The following is a 21,884-nucleotide window of genomic DNA, read 5'->3' on the forward strand; positions in this document are numbered from 1 at the left end:
GGTTTATGTTAGGTGAATTACATCTCAGTAAAAAAATGCAAGAAACAAGACACCATAAAAAAATAACATTTAAATTAATATTAAATGGTTGTAAAACATCTTTTACAGATATTAGTTGAGAATCTTTATTCGAAAAAGGTTGTAATAAAAATGTTCAAGTCTGTTAAGTGTTAACAATAAGACAGGTATCTGATAGTACTTCTTTGCCTAAAGGAGTCTTAAAAAGAAATTGTGTGTTCAGTGAACAATACAGATTTTCATTAACTTTAAAGAATAATACTCATCTACGGCACCCTGGGTGGCTCAGTTGGTTAAGCGTCCGACTCTTGGCTTCAGCTCGGGTCATGGTCTCAGGGTCCTGGGATCAAGCCCCAAGTAAGGCTCCGTGCTCAGCAGGGAGTCTCCCTGGGACTCTTTCCCTCTCCATCTCCCTCTGCCCTTTCCTCTATGGTCCTACTCTCCCAAGCACTCTCTCACTCAAATAAATCTTTAAAAAAAAAAAAAGAATAACACTCATCTGTAATAGGGATGAAAATAGGCTTAACCAAAGTGGAGCCAGGATTTGATCAGGAGAGGGAGTATGGAAACTCAAACCTGGAGCCCCTTGAAAGGAGGACAGATTTTTGCTAGAAGGGATTTAATCACTCACCAGAGCAGAAGCAGAAGACTGGACTAGACAAAGCCTCAAGAGGCTCTTTCTGCTCTATACCTCTATAAAGAATCTAGTCAAGAGTGGAGAGGTTTGGGAGGGCTGCTTATCACCAAAGGACAACCCACACCGTTCTCAGTATCCATGTTATTCAGAAGACGATGGTAGATGTACAAGATCTAAGACTTACTAACTCCTTTTAACTTCCAACCAAAAGTTTTTAAGAAGCCAGTTTATTTTAATGTACTATGACTTAGTGTTAGCCTATAAATCTGCAACTGTTCTATTTACTCGCAAGTTCAGCACAAAGATGACAAATTACCAAAAGAAAAAATCAAACTGGAGCAGTAGGATATAGGCTCTATATTTAAACAGTCAAAAATCTGAATCTCAACTCTATCCTTCACTACCTGTGTAATTTGGGCAACTTAACCTGTCTAGCCTCAGGTTCCTCACTTGTCAAGGGAGTATTCTAAGAAGTCATCAGGAAAATGCGAATGAAAACCATAATGAAAAGGCACTTCACACCCGCCAGAGGCAAAAACAAGTGTTGGCAAGGATGCAGACAAACTGGAGTCTTCATACACAGCTGGTGGGCTGGTGGGAACGTAAAATGACATAGTCCCTTTGGAAAACAGTCTGGCAGTTCCTCCAACAGAGTACCGTATGATCTAGCAATTCCGCTCCTAGGTATCTACCCAAGAGAAATGAAACCATGTCCACATAAAAACTTGTATAGGAAGGTTCATAACAGCACTATTCATAATAGCCAAAAAGTGAGGACAACCCAAAAGTTCATCAACAGATGAATGGAAAAGTAAAATGTGGTGTATATCCATACACTGGAATATTATTCAGGGATTTCTCCTACTGTGTCTGCCAGGGGGCATTCAAGAGACCCCAGCAGGTGTCTTCCTGTGGAGGACACAGGCCACCCCATTCACACCCCAGGGGGTGGCTTCCTACAGACCAGCTCTGACCTGAGGCACCCCAGAGAATGTCACCATCCAGCAAGCCACCGCCACATTCTTTCTACAAGGTCTGATCTCGGTCTTGAGTAGGGAGAACCTCTCCATTCCTTCCTTGGGTAATCAATCTCTCCAGTCCTAGAAGTAGTAGCTGTTCCTTACTTTTATTAATGCAATATTCCTTAGAGCCTCTTTTATAACTTTTAGTCATTGGAGACCGTTTACTAGTTAATAATTCTTTGTATTAAGTTTTTCTTTGTTCAAATTACCAGCACAGTCTCTCTCTCCTGCCTAGACCCAGACTCATACCCTGGTGCTTTCTTTCTCCCCCCACATTCTCTGGGGGCTGGGGCACAAAGATTTTAAGCACATTAGAATTTACAACTAGTGTCTGTTTCTTTTTTTTAGCCTACAAAAACACAAATAGGTGGTTTTAAATATCACATTTAATAGCCTAATAGAAGGAATCCTGTTTTCCACACACCACTAAAAAATATTAAAAGCTTATTAGATTATGTTAATCTTTAAAAGAAGATGAGTGGTTGTTTTGATAGCTTACATTTTTTAATTCTTAGAAATTGGAAGTTAAAACGTGTTTCATTTCATGGTTATCAACACTTCAGAAATGGATAGGGAATACAGAATTGTGTGGTACAGAACATTTAACCTTATTTTCATTCCCCAGAGGAATTGTGCTTCCTAAGAAGTGCTCTAGTTCTAAATCAAACATGCTAAGTCAGAGTCACCCATCCAAAAAGAAATAATAAAAAGCAACAAGATCTGTGTTTTATACAAAGGTCTTTCTATAATATGTGGAGATGGTAAAACAATCTTCCATATCCTTATGAGAAGCACACATCCCTCAGTGAATAGAAATTTACTGAATGTCTATCATGCAGTAAACAATGTGTCAGGTGTTGAGGATGCAAAGTTAAATAGATAACACCCTAGCTTATTTAAGTATGTGGAAAATCAGAGTATTCCATTAACAACTGGCTAAAAGACTTTGAATGCTCTCATCTATGATCAGGTGACAACGATAAAGCAAAAACACTCATGTGGAAAAAAACACAGAAAGTTCAACAACTGTTGCAATTTCAATTTCAACATGCTTAGAAAATACAGGCCAAGTGTGAGAAGGGCCAAGATCCTTTCCCTCAATGAGTTTGCAGAACATATACGTAGCCCTCTTACTTAAGATACAACACAACTGAGTAATATTAAAAGAGCTGGGGATGCCAAGAAGAAGGTCATGAATTTGGACTCCGGGAGGCTGAGAACATTTGGCTGGGTCTTGAAGAATGAGCAGTCAAGGCAAAGGAGACAGAAGAGCATTGTGAGCAAAAGCAAAGATTCAGGGAGAGACGTGGAGAGTTTGCATCCTGTTAAATTTATAGGTGTGTTTGGAATATAGAGGCCTGGACAGGCGCGGAAGAAAAGCCAACAGCAAACTGTGGCTTGCAATTTTAAAAACGGTGATCATGTCTCCACTCCAAGCCTCCATAAAGCAGCACGTTATCATCAGGAGAATGTTTATAGCCCTAATAGTATCCCTTCCTCTTCCCCCTACACAAGCTGCTGAAGAGAAAGTCCAGCTATTAGCGTTAATGAGTAAGATTCACACACGTGAGCGAATAGTAAAGCAAGTGCTCATGAATTAGAGTCAGGGCGACTCTCAGTAAGTATCACCTGTGAGCTGAAAGAACGGAACTCTCAGATATCAGTACATCCTGCCCTGTCCCCATACCCATCCAGAACCCAATCAGGAGCAAACCACAACAGAAAGTAAAAGGCTATTAGAAAATTTGGGCCACATTCTGTCCTATCGGGGCAGAGGCAAAAATTTCCTTCTCTTAATGCAACTCAGTTACCTACTTTAAGTTTGAAAGTTTTAGACAAGCAATTAGGAATTCGGAAGCTGTAGAGTATGGTCAATTTGCCTATAGGCTAGCTTCTGCTGCGCCCTCAAACCAGGAATTACAGTGCCTGTATTTTTATTGCTAGTACATTTAACAACACACGATTAGACGCATGCCTGCTTTTGCAGATGAAACGACTGGCTCTCGCCTGCATTTATATACTATCTTTCTCCGTGGAGACATAAGATGTTTCACCAGTTTTACTGCTTTAATGCTCATTCAATCCCCATCAAATTCATAGCTGGGAAAGTAATACTACATTTCACTGAAGGCAATACTCAAATGCCAAAAGAGAAAATGTCTAACCGTGGGCCCAGAACCCAGCCACTAACCAGACGTTGACAATACTTTTACATTATCATGACAGAAACGGTGAGACGGACAAAGCCGACTGAGGTCTGTGTAGCAAGGGGAACAGGGATGCAGTGTGAGAGACCGGCAGTCTTCCAAGTGAAGGTAGCAATGGAGGGGACCACGCAGGATACATCAAGAGCCATTTTGCCAAGGAAAATGGCCTAAGGTGCCACATATTAAAAAATCAAGTCTTAGGTCTCACAGATCCCAGAATTTTCAGGCATTTGAGGAGATTTCCCACCTTGGATTGTCCCAGATGTAACAACATGCTGCATAAAATGCTAAATTAAAGAATATGATAAGAAAAAAGGATTCCTTGCTCAAACGTGTTGGAGGAGCAACAGGTTAAACAGAACTAGTTCCTTTTCTGCAGGATTTCTCAGGACCTTTAACAACTAATATCAGAAAACTCAAAGAAAGGGACACCTGGGTGGCACAGTCGGTTGAGCGTCTGCCTTCGGCTCAGGTCATGATCCCGGGGTCCTGGGGTCGAGCCCCGCATCGGGCTCCCTGCCCAGTGGGGAGCCTGCTTCTCCCTCTCCCTCTGCCTGCCGCTGTGCCTACTTGTGCTTGCACTCTCTCTCTCTCTGATAGATCAAAATCTTAAAAAAAAATTTTTTTTTAAAGAAAACTCAAAGAGGAAAAAGATTATACAGTATTTCCAAAACTTATTTTACACTCCCCTCTCACAGTCCAGAAGAATATACTAATAGCTACATCACTGCCTGACAGAATGGTAAAGTTCAAGGGGAGGAGTTTAAACCCCAACATACTTCATCAGGAGGTGAGATTATCTGCACGAACAGCAGTCCCACATTTACCACTTCGCCTTTATTTAAGAGAAACAAGGGCGCCTGAGTGGCTCAGTCGGTTAAGCGGCTGCCTTCGGCTCAGGTCATGATCCCAGCGTCCTGGGATCGAGTCCCGCGTCGGGCTCCTTGCTCCGCAGGGAGTCTGCTGCTCCCTCTGCCCCTCCTCCCACACGGTCTCTCAATCGCTCTCTCTCTCAAATAAACAAAATCTTTAAAAAAATAAATAAGAGAAACAAGGCTGAACTCATTACCTTTTGGTGGTCGTCTCTGTAGGACTCCTGCTGTACCATTTCCAAAAGGTTCAAAGCCAACTGTTGCCTCGAAGGACCTTCTTCATGCATGGATATACAGTCTTCCAAGGCAGTAGAAGACAGTATCTGCAGAACTGGCATCACGAGCACCCAGGATGACCTTGGGATTTTCTGACCCCCAGCAACAGAGAGGAGCTTCAAAGCTATTCATCAAAACAACAATTCACATTTAAAAAATTACTACCACAATCCAACCAAGTGCTACTTTGTTTAAGAGTGATATGCAAAAAGTTTTCTTACCCCTTTACAACTGGGTCAGACACATAACTAAGAGGATGGATCTTATCCTTTTAGAAAGGAACATAAAAATTAACGATTATCTAAAACAAGCTGTTAATGTATGTTCCTGATAACTTCAGGATACTCTTAGAGAAAATACATACCATAAAGTATAAACCAACTCTCTAAGTAAATATGACTTTCTTTAAAATACAGTTCAGCTGGGGCACCTGAGTAGTTCAGTCAGTTGAGCATCCGACTCTTGGTTTCAGCTCAGGTCATGATTTTAGGGTCCTGAGATCAAGCCCCACATCAGGCGCCATGCTCAGTGTGGGGTCTGCTTGAGATTCTCTCCCTCTCCCTCTCCCTCTGCCCTTCCCCTTCTACCCCTCCCACACACACACTTGCATGCTCTCTTTCTCTCTAAAATAAATAAATAATATCTTTAAAAATAAATAAAATACAATTCAACTGTTGTCCTTATATTGTCCAGTCCTTCCACTGCTCTCAACAGAGCCAAAAGACCTGAGTTCCTGATCAGTGGATTTGAAGACCAATGTGCATGCTTCCCTTATAAACCCAGGTGAGAATTATATTGAGATGCATTAGTAAATGAGGTGAAGCAGGGATGTCCTTCACAGTAATTGCTGTGTGCAGGAAAAGTCTCAGAGTCCATAACCAGCAACAATCAAACCCATTTTCATAAATGATTCTTTTTTTAACATGGACACTCAACTTACACATCAGAAATACACACACAAATGTGCGATACCTTACTCACATATATAATCTCCCCCAGACCATTAACAGAATGAGTTAAAGCAGAAATATATTTTTCACAATTATCTGAACCCTAATTTACCAAAAGATGTTATTCACAGGCTTCTGAGCTAGATTATCAATCAATTTCCCCACAACACCAAAAAAAGTCTACAAGTTTTAAGTCATGTCAGTGAGTTGCCAATATTTTCTTTTCATCTTTTGGAAGTCAAACCTGAACATGGTATGAAGTACAAACACCTGTTACTCTAACACTGCTAATTGACCTTTTCTGCCAAAATATTAGTCTTTTTTTTTTATTAAGTTTTAAAAATACGGAACCTTCACGAATGTGCATGTATCTTCGTACAGGGGGCATGCAAATGTTTTCTGTATCATTCCAATCGAAATGTTAGTCTTAATCCATAATTGTCCCTGAGAGATTATGAAAATCCATTATCTTTAATAAAACAGGAAATGTACACATTTCTGTCTTTATTATAAATCTTCCAGGCATTTTTATAAATTGCTATTTACAATCAAGGCTAGTGTTAATAATTAAGAAGCATAACATTGTATTAATGCTGTGCATTTGTCAAATTTGAAATCATCAATATCTTCTTGGTTATCCTATTTGAACACTCTTTCCCAATATACTAAACAGCCGATCTTCCCTACTTTTCAACATAACATACTGGATGATAGAAATGCTCTATGACTAGACTGTAGTAATGATTGCACAACTTTGTAAATTCATTTTTTAAAAAAGCCACTTTATTGTACACTTAAAAATGGTAAACTTTATGGTAAGTAAACTATACCTCAATAAAGCTGTTTATTTATTTTATTTTATTTTAAAGATTTTTATTTATTTATTTGACAGAGAGAGAGACAGCGAGAGAGGGAACACAAGCAGGGAGAGTGTGAGAGGGAGAAGCAGGCTTCCCTCCGAGCAGGGAGCCCGATGCGGGGCTCGATCCCAGGACCCCAGGACCATGACCCGAGCCGAAGGCAGACGTCCAATGACCAAGCCACCCAGGCGCCCCTCAATAAAACTGTTTAAAAAAGAAAACAAAACCCTGGCTGTCAGTGGATGGAACTGGAGGGTATTATGCTAAGCAAAATAAGTCAATCAGAGAAAGACAATTATCATTTGATCTCATTGATATGTGGAATTTAAGAAACAAATCAGAAGATCATAGGGGAAGAGAGGAAAAAATAAAACAAGACGAAATCAGAGAGGGAGACAAACCATAAGAGACTCTTAATCATAGGAAACAAACTGAGGGTTGCTGGAGGGGAGGGGGGTGGGAGGGATGGGGTGGCTGGGTGATGGACATTAAGGAGGGCATGTGATGTAATGAGCACTGGGTGTTATATAAGATTGATGAATCCCTGGCCTCTACCTTGGAAACCAATAATACACTATGTTAATTAATTGAATTTAAATTAAAAAATAGAAGAGGAAAAAAAAAACCACCACCACCTATGGCTGTCAGAAGTACCAACCCTGGCAAATTATACCTCTGGGAAGATGCCATGTGCACCGCTAGGAGAACAACAACATCAACAAAAAAGGCAAAAGCAGTTCAGAAAGAGCCTCAGGAGGAGGGCACAAATGAGCACAAAGCCAATAGACAAAAAGAGTGCAGGAAGCCAAGCGCCCCCTCTGCGTGCTACAGCCATTCTTAAGACAGACTGTAAGTGGAAAAGGAATTCACCCTCAAAATCATGATGAATTAAAAGGCCCACAATGAGCTACACAATCAGTATCTACCTCTTTAAGCACTTTAAAATGAGAGTGGGGATGTACTGGCAGATCATGGCACCATGCAACATAATTTATTTTAATTTTTGTTTTTTTTATTAACATATAATGTATTATTTGTTTTAGGGGTACAGGTCTGTGATTCAACAGTCTTACACAATTCACAGCGCTCACCATAGCACATACCCTCCCCAGTGTCCATCCCCCAGCCACCCCATTCCTCCCACTCCCCACCACTGCACCAACCCTATTTGTTTCCTGAGATTAAGAGTCTCTTGGGGCGCCTGGGTGGCTCAGTCGTTAAGCGTCTGCTTCGGCTCAGGTCATGATCCCAGGGTCCTGGGATCGAGCCCCGCATCGGGCTCCCTGCTCAGAGGGAAGCCTGCTTCTCCCTCTCCCACTCCCCCTGCTTGTATTCCCTCTCTTGCTGTCAAATAAATAAATAAAATCTTAAAAAAAAAAATCTCTTATGGTTTGTCTCCCTCTCTGGTTTCGCCGTTTTATTTTTCCCTCCCTTCCCCTATGATCCTCTGCCTTGTTTCTCAAATTCCACATATCAGTGAGATCATATGATAATTGTCTTTCTCTGATGGACTTATTTCGCTTAGCATAATACCCTCTAGTTCCATCCACGTTGTTGCAAATGGCAAGATTTCATTTTTTTTTGATGGCACCATGCCACATAATTTAGACAGATCCTCCATTACTATATAGATGTTACCCAGAGTAAAGAGACGCATCATTAGCATAAAAGCTGCATTTTAAAGGTGTGACTTGGTTGCCATCGGCCAGACCTATCAACTTGATTTTATACCGTATTTTTAAATGGAACATTTTTACCCGCCTTTAGTCCCATTCCTCACTCTTAGGACAGCCGAGATACTTGGTAAATTATGGTATATGGAGCCTTTGCACAAAACACCTTGTCGGTAAGAAAAACAAAGTTCTATTTCAGAATGATTAATCAGGAAAATTCTAGAACAAAAACTCAAAGTATACAGGACTTTCTAGGATAGCATAATATGTAGCTCAAGAGACTCCTGCCAACACTTATGTTCTAGTTACATTTTACTCTTGTGAGGCTATTTTTATTTACCTAGACTTAGGATTGGTTTCTGCTGACTTGCTGGAGTCTGTAGCAGAAGTAAAGCTATTCCAATCGTGACCAGTTCAACAGGAAAATCCTAAAACAAAAACAAGAAAGGAGTTGAAGAAGTTCCCAGAGCCATGACTTTTTAGTAACATGTATCCAGGAAGAGTATATTTAACATGAAAGATCATCAACCTACCGTACAAAGTTATTTACAATAAGCCAGCTCTGCTCCAGGAAGGATGGTGACTCCACAGCAATCACACAGCAAAAACACAAAATGTTATCATATCTGGTCGAAGAGCAGGGGCTATACACCAAATTAATTTAAAGAGAAAATGCCTGGGCACATGGGTGGCTCAGTTGGTTAAGCGACTGCCTTCGGCTCAGGTCATGGTCCCAGGGTCCTGGGATCAAGCCCTGCACCGGGCTCCCTGTTCCACGGGGAATCTGCTTCTCCCTGTGCCCCTCCCACTCACTCTTTCTCTTTCTCTCTCTCTCTCTCTCTCTCCCCCTCAAATAAATAAAATCTTTAAAAAGAAAAATAATTAAAAAGAAAGAGAATATACCTTAATAGAACAGACTGACAAGTATTCAAAAACAATCTTTCAAATTAGTGAAAAACTACCTGAAATACTAAAAGAATACTTCATTTCTGAAAAGTAGATCAACTGTCTAATCACCTAATACAGGCATGATTCATCTATATAATGTACATAAAGAACTACACTTAATGATTTTAATAAATCATATTATTTTGGGGTGCCTGGGTGGCTCAGTCGATTAAGCAATCCCACTCTTGGTTTCAGCTCAGGTTATGATCTCTGGGTGCGGAGATCGAGCCCCACGTTGGGCTCCACCCTCAGTGGGGAGTCTTATTTCCCTCTCCCTCTGCCCCTCCCCATCCTGCTTGCTCAAGCGTGCCCTCTCTCTGAAATAAATAAATCTTTAAAAAATAAAAATAAATAAATCATGTTATTTTAATAAAAGAAACAGTAATACCCAAGGAGGCAGAGATTTTTTTTAAATTATAGTAATCTATTAAGCATATTTAAATGTAACAAAGCAATAACCACAGAAACTGAAAATCATTATTTTTCACCAAGTGTATCAATGAAATGAAAAAGTAAAATGGATGTGAATATTAAGTTCTAATAAGTAAATTACAAGAGATACAAGATGTTATTTGAGCCTTCTAAATAAAGAAAACATTAACATATTCCGTAACTAAAGAAGAAAGGTCCAATACACTTCGCTAAAATTACTTCATTCTGAAATTTTACACACGCAACTGCAGAGCAGAAGTATCTATGAATCAGAGGGTGGGCAAGAAAAAAAAGAAACGTTAGGTAGAGCCACATGTTAAAAAAAAAACACTTGGAGAAAACAAACTAGTCTGACAAACTCAGAAGTTACAATCTTGGAGGTGCTACTAACTCTGGCTCAAATAAATATAAAATAAATATAGATCTACATCTCAGTTTTACCATTTAAAAAGTGAAAACAAACAGCAAACTCTTCCCAAGTGCTTGTTTATGGACTTTTAAAAACCAGCAAAAGAAGAAAATTAAATCGTTTTAATGGAATATTTTCTAATTTGTGTCTTTGAGCCTATACCTGCTCAGTGCTTTGAAATTTAGTTGAGAACAACAAAGCAACAGCTATTTGAGGACAATCAATGCATTTTTGAAACCAATACACTTACTATATATACCACCACACCATTCTTTGCCATGATCTTTTCCTAAATTTCATTTCATATTCTGCATATCCATTTAAAAAAGAAAGAAAACGCAGCAAGGTCATTTAAATTTCAAATTTCCTGGCTACCAAGATCAGAGACAAATGAAAGTATGACTTTATACTAAGGCTACACTCGAAAACCTTTTTCACACAAGCTATCACTGCAAGGGCCACAAAGTAGCATTTTGGGGTTCTGATCTGTACTAGGAACATGCTAAGTGGATGGAACTTTTTTCTTTTGAGAGAGAGAGAGTATGCGGGGGTGGGGCAGAGGGAGAGAGAGAATCTCAAGCAGGCTCCATGCCCAGCACAGAGCCTGATGCAAGGCTCAATCTCATGACCTTGAGATCATGACTGAGCAGAAATCAAGAGTCAGATGCTTAACTGACTGAGCCACCTAAGGGCCCCTAAGTGGATGGAACTTAAAGGTGGGAAGGACCAAGTGAAAATGGCATTCTCCAAGAAGGGGGACACTGGCCTGTTCAGAATGGAGGGTGAAAGGAAATGACCTAGAGAGCAAGGCACCAAAATGAAGGAATAGTAGGGGATTACACTAAATAAGCTTAAATTGCTTACAGTTCTGAGAAGTTTATTGTTTGATTGACTTTTAATGGAGACCAAATAACAGTAGCACTTCATGATGTCTTTTAATAAAAGACTGTGTTAAACATCTCATATGCCATTTGTAATCCTATACGTATTGCTACTGTAACTCGTGCTTTCTGCCCCAGACCAGTGAAAGATCCAGAGGACAGGACAGTTAAAGCCCCATAGGGGCTTGACAAATTGACAAGAGAAGCCCATGGATAAATGCTTCCCTCCTTCATCTGGATCCTTCTGAAGGGTTCTGAGACATATTTCATAACACTTCTCAGAATATTCTGTGCGATCAATTGGTTGTTCATAGCACTGGGCAACATGGTAATACTTGCATTACCTCTCCCATTTCCAGCATTTCACGCTTCTTGTCCCTTTCCCACTTGCTTCCTGGCATCACCCTTGCAGATAAACTCCTGTTGCATAAACCTTGGCTTTTGTGGAAACACTGGCTCTGCTCTTGACATTAGGGAAACTCGGGGACTACTTCTGGAGGAACCCAGGCTATTTCAGAGCCTATCTGGAGCAAGGAAGTAAAATACAAAAGAGGAGGAAATGCCTTTACACTGGGCCACAGATGTCACAGGACTTTTGATAGCAGCAAACCTTGGAGTCCACACTTTCTGTCTTCAATTCCAATGAAAGATTGTCAGTGCGCACCGCCAGTGATGCAGGCACTAAGTACTTAGACACACACAGTGAAGAAAGGTGAGTGGAACAGAATCAGCTGATGGCGAGGTCTTCGAGAGCATGGGGTCCTGGCCTTCCCCAAGATGGGCTGTTTAGCTCTTGCTTCCCTTTGACAGCTACCCAGTCTCCTCACAATCATATCATTTTTTGCCTAACTTTGCTGATAAAAGTAATGAAAAGGACCTTGGGTTATAACCACTCAAATAGGGCTAAAAATAACTCAACCAAGACTAAATCCACTGCAACTAATATAGCATAAGGAATGCATCCATTTTCACAATGCAAGGAAACATCTCCAATAGAAGAATATAAAAATAACAAAGGGGAAAAGAAAAGTTAATGTTAATATTTGAACTGCATATCCAGCTGGTAAACTCAGTGATATAGGAAAGATATAGCCCTAGCCTAGGTAATAAGAATGTCTTTTTTTTTTAAAGATTTTTTTACTCATTTATTTGGGACAGAGAGAGAGATCATGGGCAGGGGGGAGGAGTAGAGGGAAAAGCAGATTCCCCACTGAGCAGGGAGCCTGATGCTGCACTCAATCCCAGGACCCTGGGATCATGACCTGAGCTGAAGTAAGACATTTAACTGCCTGAGCCACCCAGGTGCCCCTAAAGATTTTTTTTTTAATTTGAGAGAGAGAAATGGAGCAGGGGGAGGGGCAGACTCCTTGCTGAGCAGGGAGCCCCACTGAGGGCTTGATCTGGGATTCCAGGATCATCGTGATCTGAGCCGAAGGCAGACGCTTAACTGACTGAGCCACCCAGGTGCCCCAGTAATAAGAATGTCTTATTCTACTTTATTTTGTTTCAAATTACAGTGCATGTAGCCCTAAAGGAGATAGGTTTACAAATTAGTTTTCCTAGGCTTTTTTTTCTTTCTTATTTTTTGGTTAAACCTCAGAAACACTGGGCCAGAGGTGGGGGTAAAAAATTACAAAACACAAGTATTTTAACAGTTCTATTCATATTTACTTCCTTCTAAATTGTTAAATATTGAGCAAAAGGAAGACACTATAAATATGACTTTCACAGGCATCACTATTGTTCTAAATTATAATATTGTGTAATTCCACAGGCCAATACCCCTAATGAACACATGTGTAAAATTCAACAAAGTATTAGCAAACCTAATACAACCGTTTATTGAAAGGATCATGTATCATAATCAAGTGGGATTTATTCTAGGGATGCAAGGATGGTTCAACTGCAAATCAACATGATACACCACCCTCACAGAACGAAGACTAAAAATCATATGATCACCTCAATAGATGCAGAAAAAGCATCTGACAAAACTCAACAATCATTTATGATAAGAACTCTCAACAAGGTGGGTAGAGAGGGAACATACTTCAACATACTATAGGATATATATGAGAAACCCACACCTAAAATCATACTCAATGGTGAAAGCTAAAAGCTTTCTCTTAAGATCAGAAACAAGACAAGTATGTCACTGTCACTACTTTATTCAACATAGTATAGGAAATCATAGCCACAGCAATTAGGCAAGAAAAAGTGACAAAAGACATCCAAATTAAAAAGAAAGAAAACTGTTACTATTTGCTGAAAACTATTACAATAAGTGAATTCAGTAAAGTTGTAGGATATAAAAAGCAATATACAGAAATCTGTTGTGTTTCTATACACTAATACTAAACTATCAGAATGAGAAAATTAAAAAAAAAAAAAACCCATATACAATTGTATAAAAAAAAAAATACACAGGAATAAATTTAACCAAGGAGGGCGAAGACCTATACTCTGAAAACAATAAGGCACTGATGAAAGAAACTGAAGAAGACACAAATAAATGGAAAGATATTCCATACTGTTAAAATGTCCCTAACACCCAGAACAATCTAAAGATTCAGTGCAATCCCTATCAAAATGCCAATGGAATTTTTCACAGAACTAGAACAAATAATCCTAAAATTTGTATGGAACCACAGAAGACCTCAAATAGCCAAGGTAATCATAAGAAAGCTGGAGGAGGTCTCACACTTCCAGATTCCAAATTATACTACAAAGCTATAGTGATCAAAACTGTATGGTACGGACATAAAAACAGACACATTGATCAACAGAACAGAACAGAGAGCTCAGAAATAAACGCATGCTTATATGGACAATAAATCTTCAACAAAAAAAAGGCAAGAATATACAATGGGGAAAGGACAATCTCTCGATAAATGGTGTTGGGAAAACTGGACAGCTACATGCAAAAGAATGAAACCGGACCACAGCATTACACCATACACAAAAATAAAATCAAAATGGATTAAAGCCTGAAACCATAAAATTCCTAGGAGAAAACACAGGCAGTAAGCAATCCGATGTTGGTCTTAGCAGTATTTTTTCAATGTCTCCTCAGACGAGAACAACAAAAGCAAAAACAAACAAATGAGACTGCGTCAAAATAAAAAACTTTTGCACAGCAAAGGAAAGCATTAACAAAATGAAAAAGCAACCTACAGAATGGGAGAAGATATTTGCTAATGACATATCTGATGAGGGGTTAACATCCAAAATGTAAAAAGAACGATATTTTTACATGTTTTCCATATCTTATCTATAAAATATATCATATACAGCATATATTATATATCAATAGGTATGATTATATACAATAAATATACATCTGAATAGGCATTTAATCTATACTGATTATCATGTTATATATAACATATTACATACTAGAGCTAACAGATTATATAACAGAGATAACAGATATATAACTACATAATATATATCATATATTACTATTACACATAATAATATATAACACCAATATATCATGATATAATATATAATATAATATTACCTACAAAGTCCCAGCAGATGTAAAACCATGCTAATCACAAGACTGACAAATTGACAAATGACTTACTTGAGCCTTCCTTGGCTCCCACTTCCCATTAAAATTTACATTCAGTTTCTGTTTCCCACCTACCATTTACTCCTTTATTCTGATTTGGTTCTCACCACCGTCCCTCCACTGAAACTGCTTCCTCTAAGGTAAACAATAAACTTCTACTTATTGCACCGTAAGAGTTCTTTCCATACCTTACTTTAAACACTCTCTCCATGACGCTGTTGGCCATTCTCCTTTCTGAGACATTCCTTTCCCTGATTTTCATGTCCTCGGTCTCTTCTGTTTATCATACAATCGTTCTGGCCACACTTTCTCCTCATTTTCAGTACACTCTAGCCCCTGGAGTTCCATGAAAACCCATGTAATGTAATCCCATGGGTAAAACTCCCACCTCGAAGTAGAGGTCTACAAATCTATACCTTTAGCCTAAGCTTCTATCCTGAATTTTAAAAGCACATATCCAACTATCCACGATCCATACACACCTCAAACCAAGCATATCTAAAACCAAATTTATCCTCTTCCCTCCAATATCAGCTACCATTTCTCAAAGTGAAGGGCACCCTCCAGTTGCTCAAGAGACAGTGGAGACTCTGCCAAGGAACTTCTCCTTGACCATCTAATCAGCCACAAAGCCCTGTTGATTTCATCTCCTCCCTCTCTCTTTTCCCACTCTCTTTTCCACCCTCTTCTACTCTTTCCTATTCTCTTCCCCTATTAGTCCCTTGCTATGGACTGAACTGTGCCTCTGCCGCACAAATACATATGTTGAAGACCTAACTACCAACCTGACTACATTTGGAGCATAGAAGTAATTAAAAAATTAAATGAGGTCATAACAACGGGGCCAAAATCCAATAAGATTAGTGTTCTTTTAGAAAGAAATAATAGCTCTCTCTTGCTCTCTCCCCATGCTGTGAGAACACAGCAAGGAGGCAGCTATCTATAAGCCAAGAAGAGATCCCTCACCAGAATCCAGTTGGTCAACACCCATTCTTTGACTTCCTAGTCCAGATGTGTGAAAAATACATTTGTGTTGTTTAAGCCACGCACACTGTGGTAGTTTAAGACCAGACCCGCAGTGTAAGACATGCCTCCTCACTTCCTGCCCTAGTAGTGTAGCCCTGCTCTAAAACCTCCTCCAATCTCCTACAACGATCCTTCATATACAAAAATCTGAGGGCACCTCTATGCAGAAAGGTCTTCAATAGCATGCCATTGCCTAGAAGATAAAATCGTAAACTCATTCATGTGGCATGCAAGATCTTTTGTGGTAGACCAGCCTTATCTCCTACACCTTCATCCGCCAACAATATGGCAGATGTTGTCTTCTGAACACATCCTGCCTACTCTGCTTGCTCATGTGTCTGTGTTTGAGCACATGCTATTCCACAGCTGGAATGCCCCCCAACATCTGGTTTGTATCAGGCAAACTCCTAGGCAGACCTCCTCAAATCAGAACTCATGCCCAACTTCCCTTAACCTGTACTCCCGCTGCCCTTTACATATACTCCCATAGAAGCATTCACCTTATTGGACGCCAGTTACTTAAATTATTTATGTGCATGTCTGGAAGTCTCTTGAGGTCACAGAAAGTGTCTTTTTATGTATGTATTCTATAGTGTCTGGCATATAATAGGTGTTCGAGACTTGCATTCTACACACATAAATGGAAAAAAAAAAAATGCCACAGTGGTAGACCCTTAACTGGTGCTCCAAATGTAATGACTTGTTTTTATAACAGATGACAATAGTAGTACATTAATAGTATGATCTCATGGTATTTGATCAAAACACCTTTGATATCAATGAAGTAAAAGAGCACACGCACCCTGCTACTGAAAGACCCAATTAAGAGAACTGACGTGTTAAAATCTCGTATTCTCCTTACCTCCTTCAGAAGTTCAACACTGTGCTCTAAAAGGTGAATTAAAGATGAGCATTCCCCAGTTATTGTTAAGCTGACTTCGCAGACACACAGCAGCTGAAGGGTCAGCTGGATAAGCTGAATTTTCCAGAAAACGGGATGACGCAGAAGGCTTAAATATACTTCCTCAATAAACAGCATCACTTCTGTTGTCTGGATCAAATCTTTTACCTGTTTAAAAAAAGTCATTACATGATATGATATTAAAATAATATACAAAACAAAGGATAATTTTAAACTATGTAAGAAGTACTAACAGTCTTTTTTCCCTAAACCTATAAAGACTTAAAGAGATGAAGACATTTACATGACTCAAAGAGAATTAAACCATGTATAAACTCTTATTTTTGTCACTAACCAAAATACAATTTGCTACCACTTTTGTTACTGCTGGCTGACACAAATTCTTTTATTTTTCTGACTTCTCTGAGTGCAGATTTTTCTTTAAGACAAAGTACATGACCGTGCCAACATGTTGAAGGAAATTAATTAAAGTTGGTTTTGAGCTCTCCAAATGAACTCTCCTTTCAATGATTCCAACACAGTTACCTGGAAGAAAAGGGTTAGCATGTTATTCTAATGTACTACTAAGCCCTTCATCTGGAAGATATTTGCTCAGACAACTTTAACTGACGGCATCATTTCCACACTTGGCAGATGCAATGAAAGACCATATTCAAATGGTAGGGTGTCTTCTCAACAGGCTAATGCATTAGATAGGAAGGACTTGGGTGCTCTTGAAAATCCCAATTCAATTCAAACCCAGCTGTTCCGATCAAAATTCTGGAGTTGGTATTAAGGATATGGTCCTGCTCACAGACACATTGGCATTTACCAGAAATTACAAACAATGAACCATCTGCTTCAATCAGAAGCCTTGTGTCTGTTAAATTCATCAAGAGGAAAGCCTACAGTTGACCAGCTATACCTTTCACCAATCGTTACCACCATAATAACCCAAAAGGACTATAAGTTGCACAAAGAGAAAAATTAATTCCTCACAAACAGGAGGAAAAAAGATATTAAAAGATCAAGAGAGAAGAGATAGAAAATACTAAGTTATAAAAAAATAAATGTGAACCGTCAAGTAGCTAAATTATTTTACTCTTTTGCAAATCTACAGTGGGAAAGGCAAAAGGCCACCAATAAAAGGGATTTATTTTATTTTTTTCTAAAGACTTTATTTATTTGACAGAGACAGACAGAGAGAAAGAGGGTACACAAGCAGGGGGAGTGGGAGAGGGAGAAACAGGCTTCCCACCAAGCAGGGAGCCCGATGTGGGGCTCGATCCCAGGACTCTGGGATCATGACCTGAGCCGAAGGCAGATGCTTAACGACTGAGCCACCCAGGTGCCCCCAAGAAAAGGGATTTAAAACAAGACAAAGCCTCATGTTTATTGGACAATATATTTCCTTGAATGTATTTTTTGTGTATACTTGAAATTTTCCATAATAAAAAAAAAAAAATTTGGACAATTCAGCAAGTTAGCGTTACAGGCTCTCTAATTGTTAATATTACCCTAATTTTTAGCAATACTTGTGAAGTAATGTTCTATCTTGATGTAGCGATAGATTATGTGCAATGGATAACATGTACAATGACGAGAGTCACAATTAAAAAGAAGGAACCATGTGGACCAAAGTCAACAGTAAAGTTTAAGGCAGGTAAGTAAAAAACAAACAAATACAAATACAAAATGGAAGAGCAACTGGCATGAAAAGAAACTAGAAATTTCATTAACCATCGTTTCATCATGGGTCAACAGGTGGCATGGCTATTTCTAAAATAACATTTTTTTTTAACTGATGAGATTCTATTCACATGCACAGTATGGGTCAGACCACAAATACAGGAGCGTATTCAGCTCTAAAAAGAACATTTCATAGTAACACATTCTGAGCGCTAATAAACTAGAGAATTCCTGGCAATGGACAGTTCTGGAAACCCTAGTACAGAAAGTGATGAAGGAAAGAAAGGAGGGAAGGATGGAAAGGAAGAAAGGGAAAGAAGAGAGAAAGAAAGAACACAAAATAGGATGCAGATGGGCTTTTTTAAAAGCCTATTTTGTTTTGTTCTATGAAGAATGGAAACTAATGGGTAATCTCAGGAAAATGCAGGTCAATTAGAAGCACTTAAAAAAAAATGTTGCCTTGCAAAATGGCATGCTTCTTATCACTAAAAATTTAGTCATGGGATGGTTATCTCAGAGTTTAAGAAATACCTGTAATCAATGGGAAAATGGATTACGTTCCCACTAAAAATCTGATGCTCAGATTCTTCATACTCTAATAAAGCCAATTTGTTAAGTGATTACATGTATTTATTTATGTTGCTAGTTCCATTAGTTACAAATGATGTATCTATCATCTTTTTTTCTTTGCCTATCTCGACTATATTAAGAAGTCACAGATTCCCCAAAATATCTCACAGAGCTCACTTGTAGAAGTTATTTAGGCTTATAAATATAGGTTCATGAGGATGAAGGCAAACATCCACCAAAGAACACAGAACTGGGTAATGCAAGCATGAGGTGGGAAAAGTGTACCCCATTTCAAGATGTTCTGCCTATACATTGCTTTATTGCCCACACAAAACAAAAGCCTTGGAAAAGCCACAGGAGAATTCATTTTAATTAACTTTTCTCTGCCTTGATTACAGGAAAGTCTATTTATGAGTCACAGAGGAAAGATTCACTCTAGTCACTCTTTGCTAACACAAACTTAAAACAGGTCATCTGTGACCTCAAGTGATCACTCTGAAAAATATTCACAGATTCCCTCCATCAGCTAAGCAGCATGGCGCTCAGATTCTAGGCAAACGAGAAAGCTCGACGATGAGAAGGACAGCCTGATAAATTAATCACTACACTAACATCACAACCCACTGGCAACTGGCATTTTTTTTTTTTTAAATCTGCAGTTATAGAGACATTAGCTCATATTTATTTCTCCCTTGAACTTCCTAGGCATTTTATCCATACCTGTTAAACATCTTTTACCCATCTACTTCGAATTATGAGAATTTATATACTTGTCTTAACTCCCTTCCTAGACTGTGGGCTTCTCAGGAGCAGGAAACATCAGGGTCACCACGTACGTTGTAAGGAGACATGTGGAAACTGGAATCTAGCCAGCACTCAGCTGGCCAAGTCCTGCATCTCCGGGGCTGTATCTACCCAGAGGCACACCTTTTTCTAATTTGTACGAGATTTTTCTAATCTTGTAACTCTCTTGTGTCTAACACAAAGAGAAACTCAACTCAAAATTCTTTACCCTGAGAAGTCTTCCTTGAACAACAGAAAGTTTGCATTCTTACTAATCCTAAAATGGATTATGTTGACTTATAGGTCTGTGAACTTGGTTAACACGCTATGTGTAAATGTTAAATCTAGATTTGGTTCCTTCCTCATCTCCAAAAGCCTGTGAGCATTCCTGGAACCAGGCTTGTATCGGATTTGCAAATCACATAGGTTCTACTCTATGCATGACTATAACAACCAACAGTTACTGATGCTGCTGTTGTATCAGTGAAGGAGGACAAGGGACCTTACCTGCAAACACGGAACCATGTCACAACACAGCTGAAGTATCTGTTGTTCCAAGACTGATGGTTGTTCTGGGTCACCAGGAACCCGGGGTTGAAGTAAGACTTTGAGCAGCGTTAGTCGCAATTTAGCATATTCTTGCAACTGGGATGGTTCGCAATATAGATACCATAGAAATGGTGCCATTATTTGGATACATGAAACTTCCGACCTGCAAATCATTCATGCATAAGCCAGTCACCAAGTTAAACAGGGTACCAAGCAGTAATTGTCAAACATCAACTTATAGTTCATGACACACTAGGATGCCATGGAATGTAACTTGTTTTTGTGATTCTTCCATTCCACCATGACCTACCTGGATCCATGCCAAGCAGGTCTTTGTGTCCTGGGGAAAATGACAACACCTGGAGCCCACGAGCCAGAAGCCCAGGACTACGAGAACCTCTACTTGCATACTAAAATAGCCTCTGCATCTGCAGGACCAGGCTTTGGTGAACATCAAAATGATCCTAGAACCTTTTTGGAATTGTAGACGTCAGGATGCACTCTCCAGGAATAGGACATGGGCATGCATTTTTGGAAAAACTCTATAGATGAAGTTCTATGTAAAACAAAACCATACAGACATACCAAGAAGCCTATATGAACAGTTAACATTTACTTGTCAAATGGTTAACACATGTGGTGTCCAAGCTATTGCACTTTACGCCTTTCAATTCATGTCATCCTCATCACAACCCTACGAAATAAAATCATCCCGTTACACAGATGCAGAAATGAAAGCAGAAAGAGGTAAAGTAATTTGCCAAGCCCTTCCTCTTAAGCTCTTCCCACTCAAAGGAGGAAGGCTTTACAAATCTTTCTTATCTATTTAGATTTCAATGTATCTCAATAACTCCACATCCAAAGTCACTAAAATGCCAGAATGACCCTTGAGGTATATACATTTGATCAGGTCACCAGCTTAAAAGAGTGTGCCCCTTAAGATAAAGTATTTAGTCCAATTCACAAACCTTCCATAATTTAGCCTCTGCTTGTCTTTTCAGCCTCATTTCTTGCTCCCCTCTGCTCTCCACTGAGCTACACTAAATGTCTTTCAGATGTTCGATCAAGTACTCTGAGCTTTCTTCCCATTTGCTGTTTCTTCTACCTAGAACATTCTCTGCTTTCTTCCTTTCCTGTTCCTTCCTCTGCTAATTCCTGTCATCTTCCAGTTCTCTCCTTTAAAATGACTCCCTGAGGGCCTTCCCTAGCCTAAGGCAGATCCCCATTATGCGCTTCCACAGGACAATGAATATATTGTCATTATTTACTTAATATCTCTATCTCGGGCCAGACTATAAGCCAAATGACAGCATGGATTTCTGTTAACTGCTGTTATCACCAAGAATGACATACTAGGCCTCCCAAGAGATTTTCAATCACTAAATTAATCGATTCAATTATATTACATCATAGAGTAGTTTTACAATTAGCATGGATCAGATATCATAATTTTATTTTACTGTTTCATATTTATTATAAATAAGGAATTATTAGGTAAGATACAAAGGTGAACAGGCATTATCTATTCTTTCTTTCTTTTTTTTTTTAAGATTTTTATTTATTTGACAGAGAGACAGTGAGAGAGGGAACACAAGCAGGGGGAG

At 39.2% G+C, this 21,884-nt stretch overlaps 1 protein-coding gene across 7 annotated transcripts in view; it reads right to left on the reverse strand.

The window, feature by feature from the left end:
- Positions 1–21,884, reverse strand: part of FOCAD (focadhesin) — a 303,113-nt gene that overhangs the window by 203,496 nt on the left and 77,733 nt on the right. For all 7 annotated transcript variants that reach the window (XM_032392329.1, XM_032392330.1, XM_032392331.1 and 4 more), the window contains 4 exons: positions 20,239–20,443; positions 16,651–16,857; positions 8,856–8,943; positions 4,954–5,156 (listed from right to left, as the gene is read on the reverse strand). In XM_032392329.1, the coding sequence (XP_032248220.1) occupies positions 4,954–5,156; positions 8,856–8,943; positions 16,651–16,857; positions 20,239–20,443 (703 nt within the window). The remainder of the gene's footprint in view (positions 1–4,953; positions 5,157–8,855; positions 8,944–16,650; positions 16,858–20,238; positions 20,444–21,884) is intronic.

The sequence above is a fragment of the Phoca vitulina genome, unplaced genomic scaffold, assembly GCF_004348235.1.
Source record: "Phoca vitulina isolate PV1807 unplaced genomic scaffold, GSC_HSeal_1.0 scaffold67, whole genome shotgun sequence".
In the NCBI taxonomy this organism is placed as follows: Eukaryota; Metazoa; Chordata; class Mammalia; order Carnivora; family Phocidae; genus Phoca; species Phoca vitulina.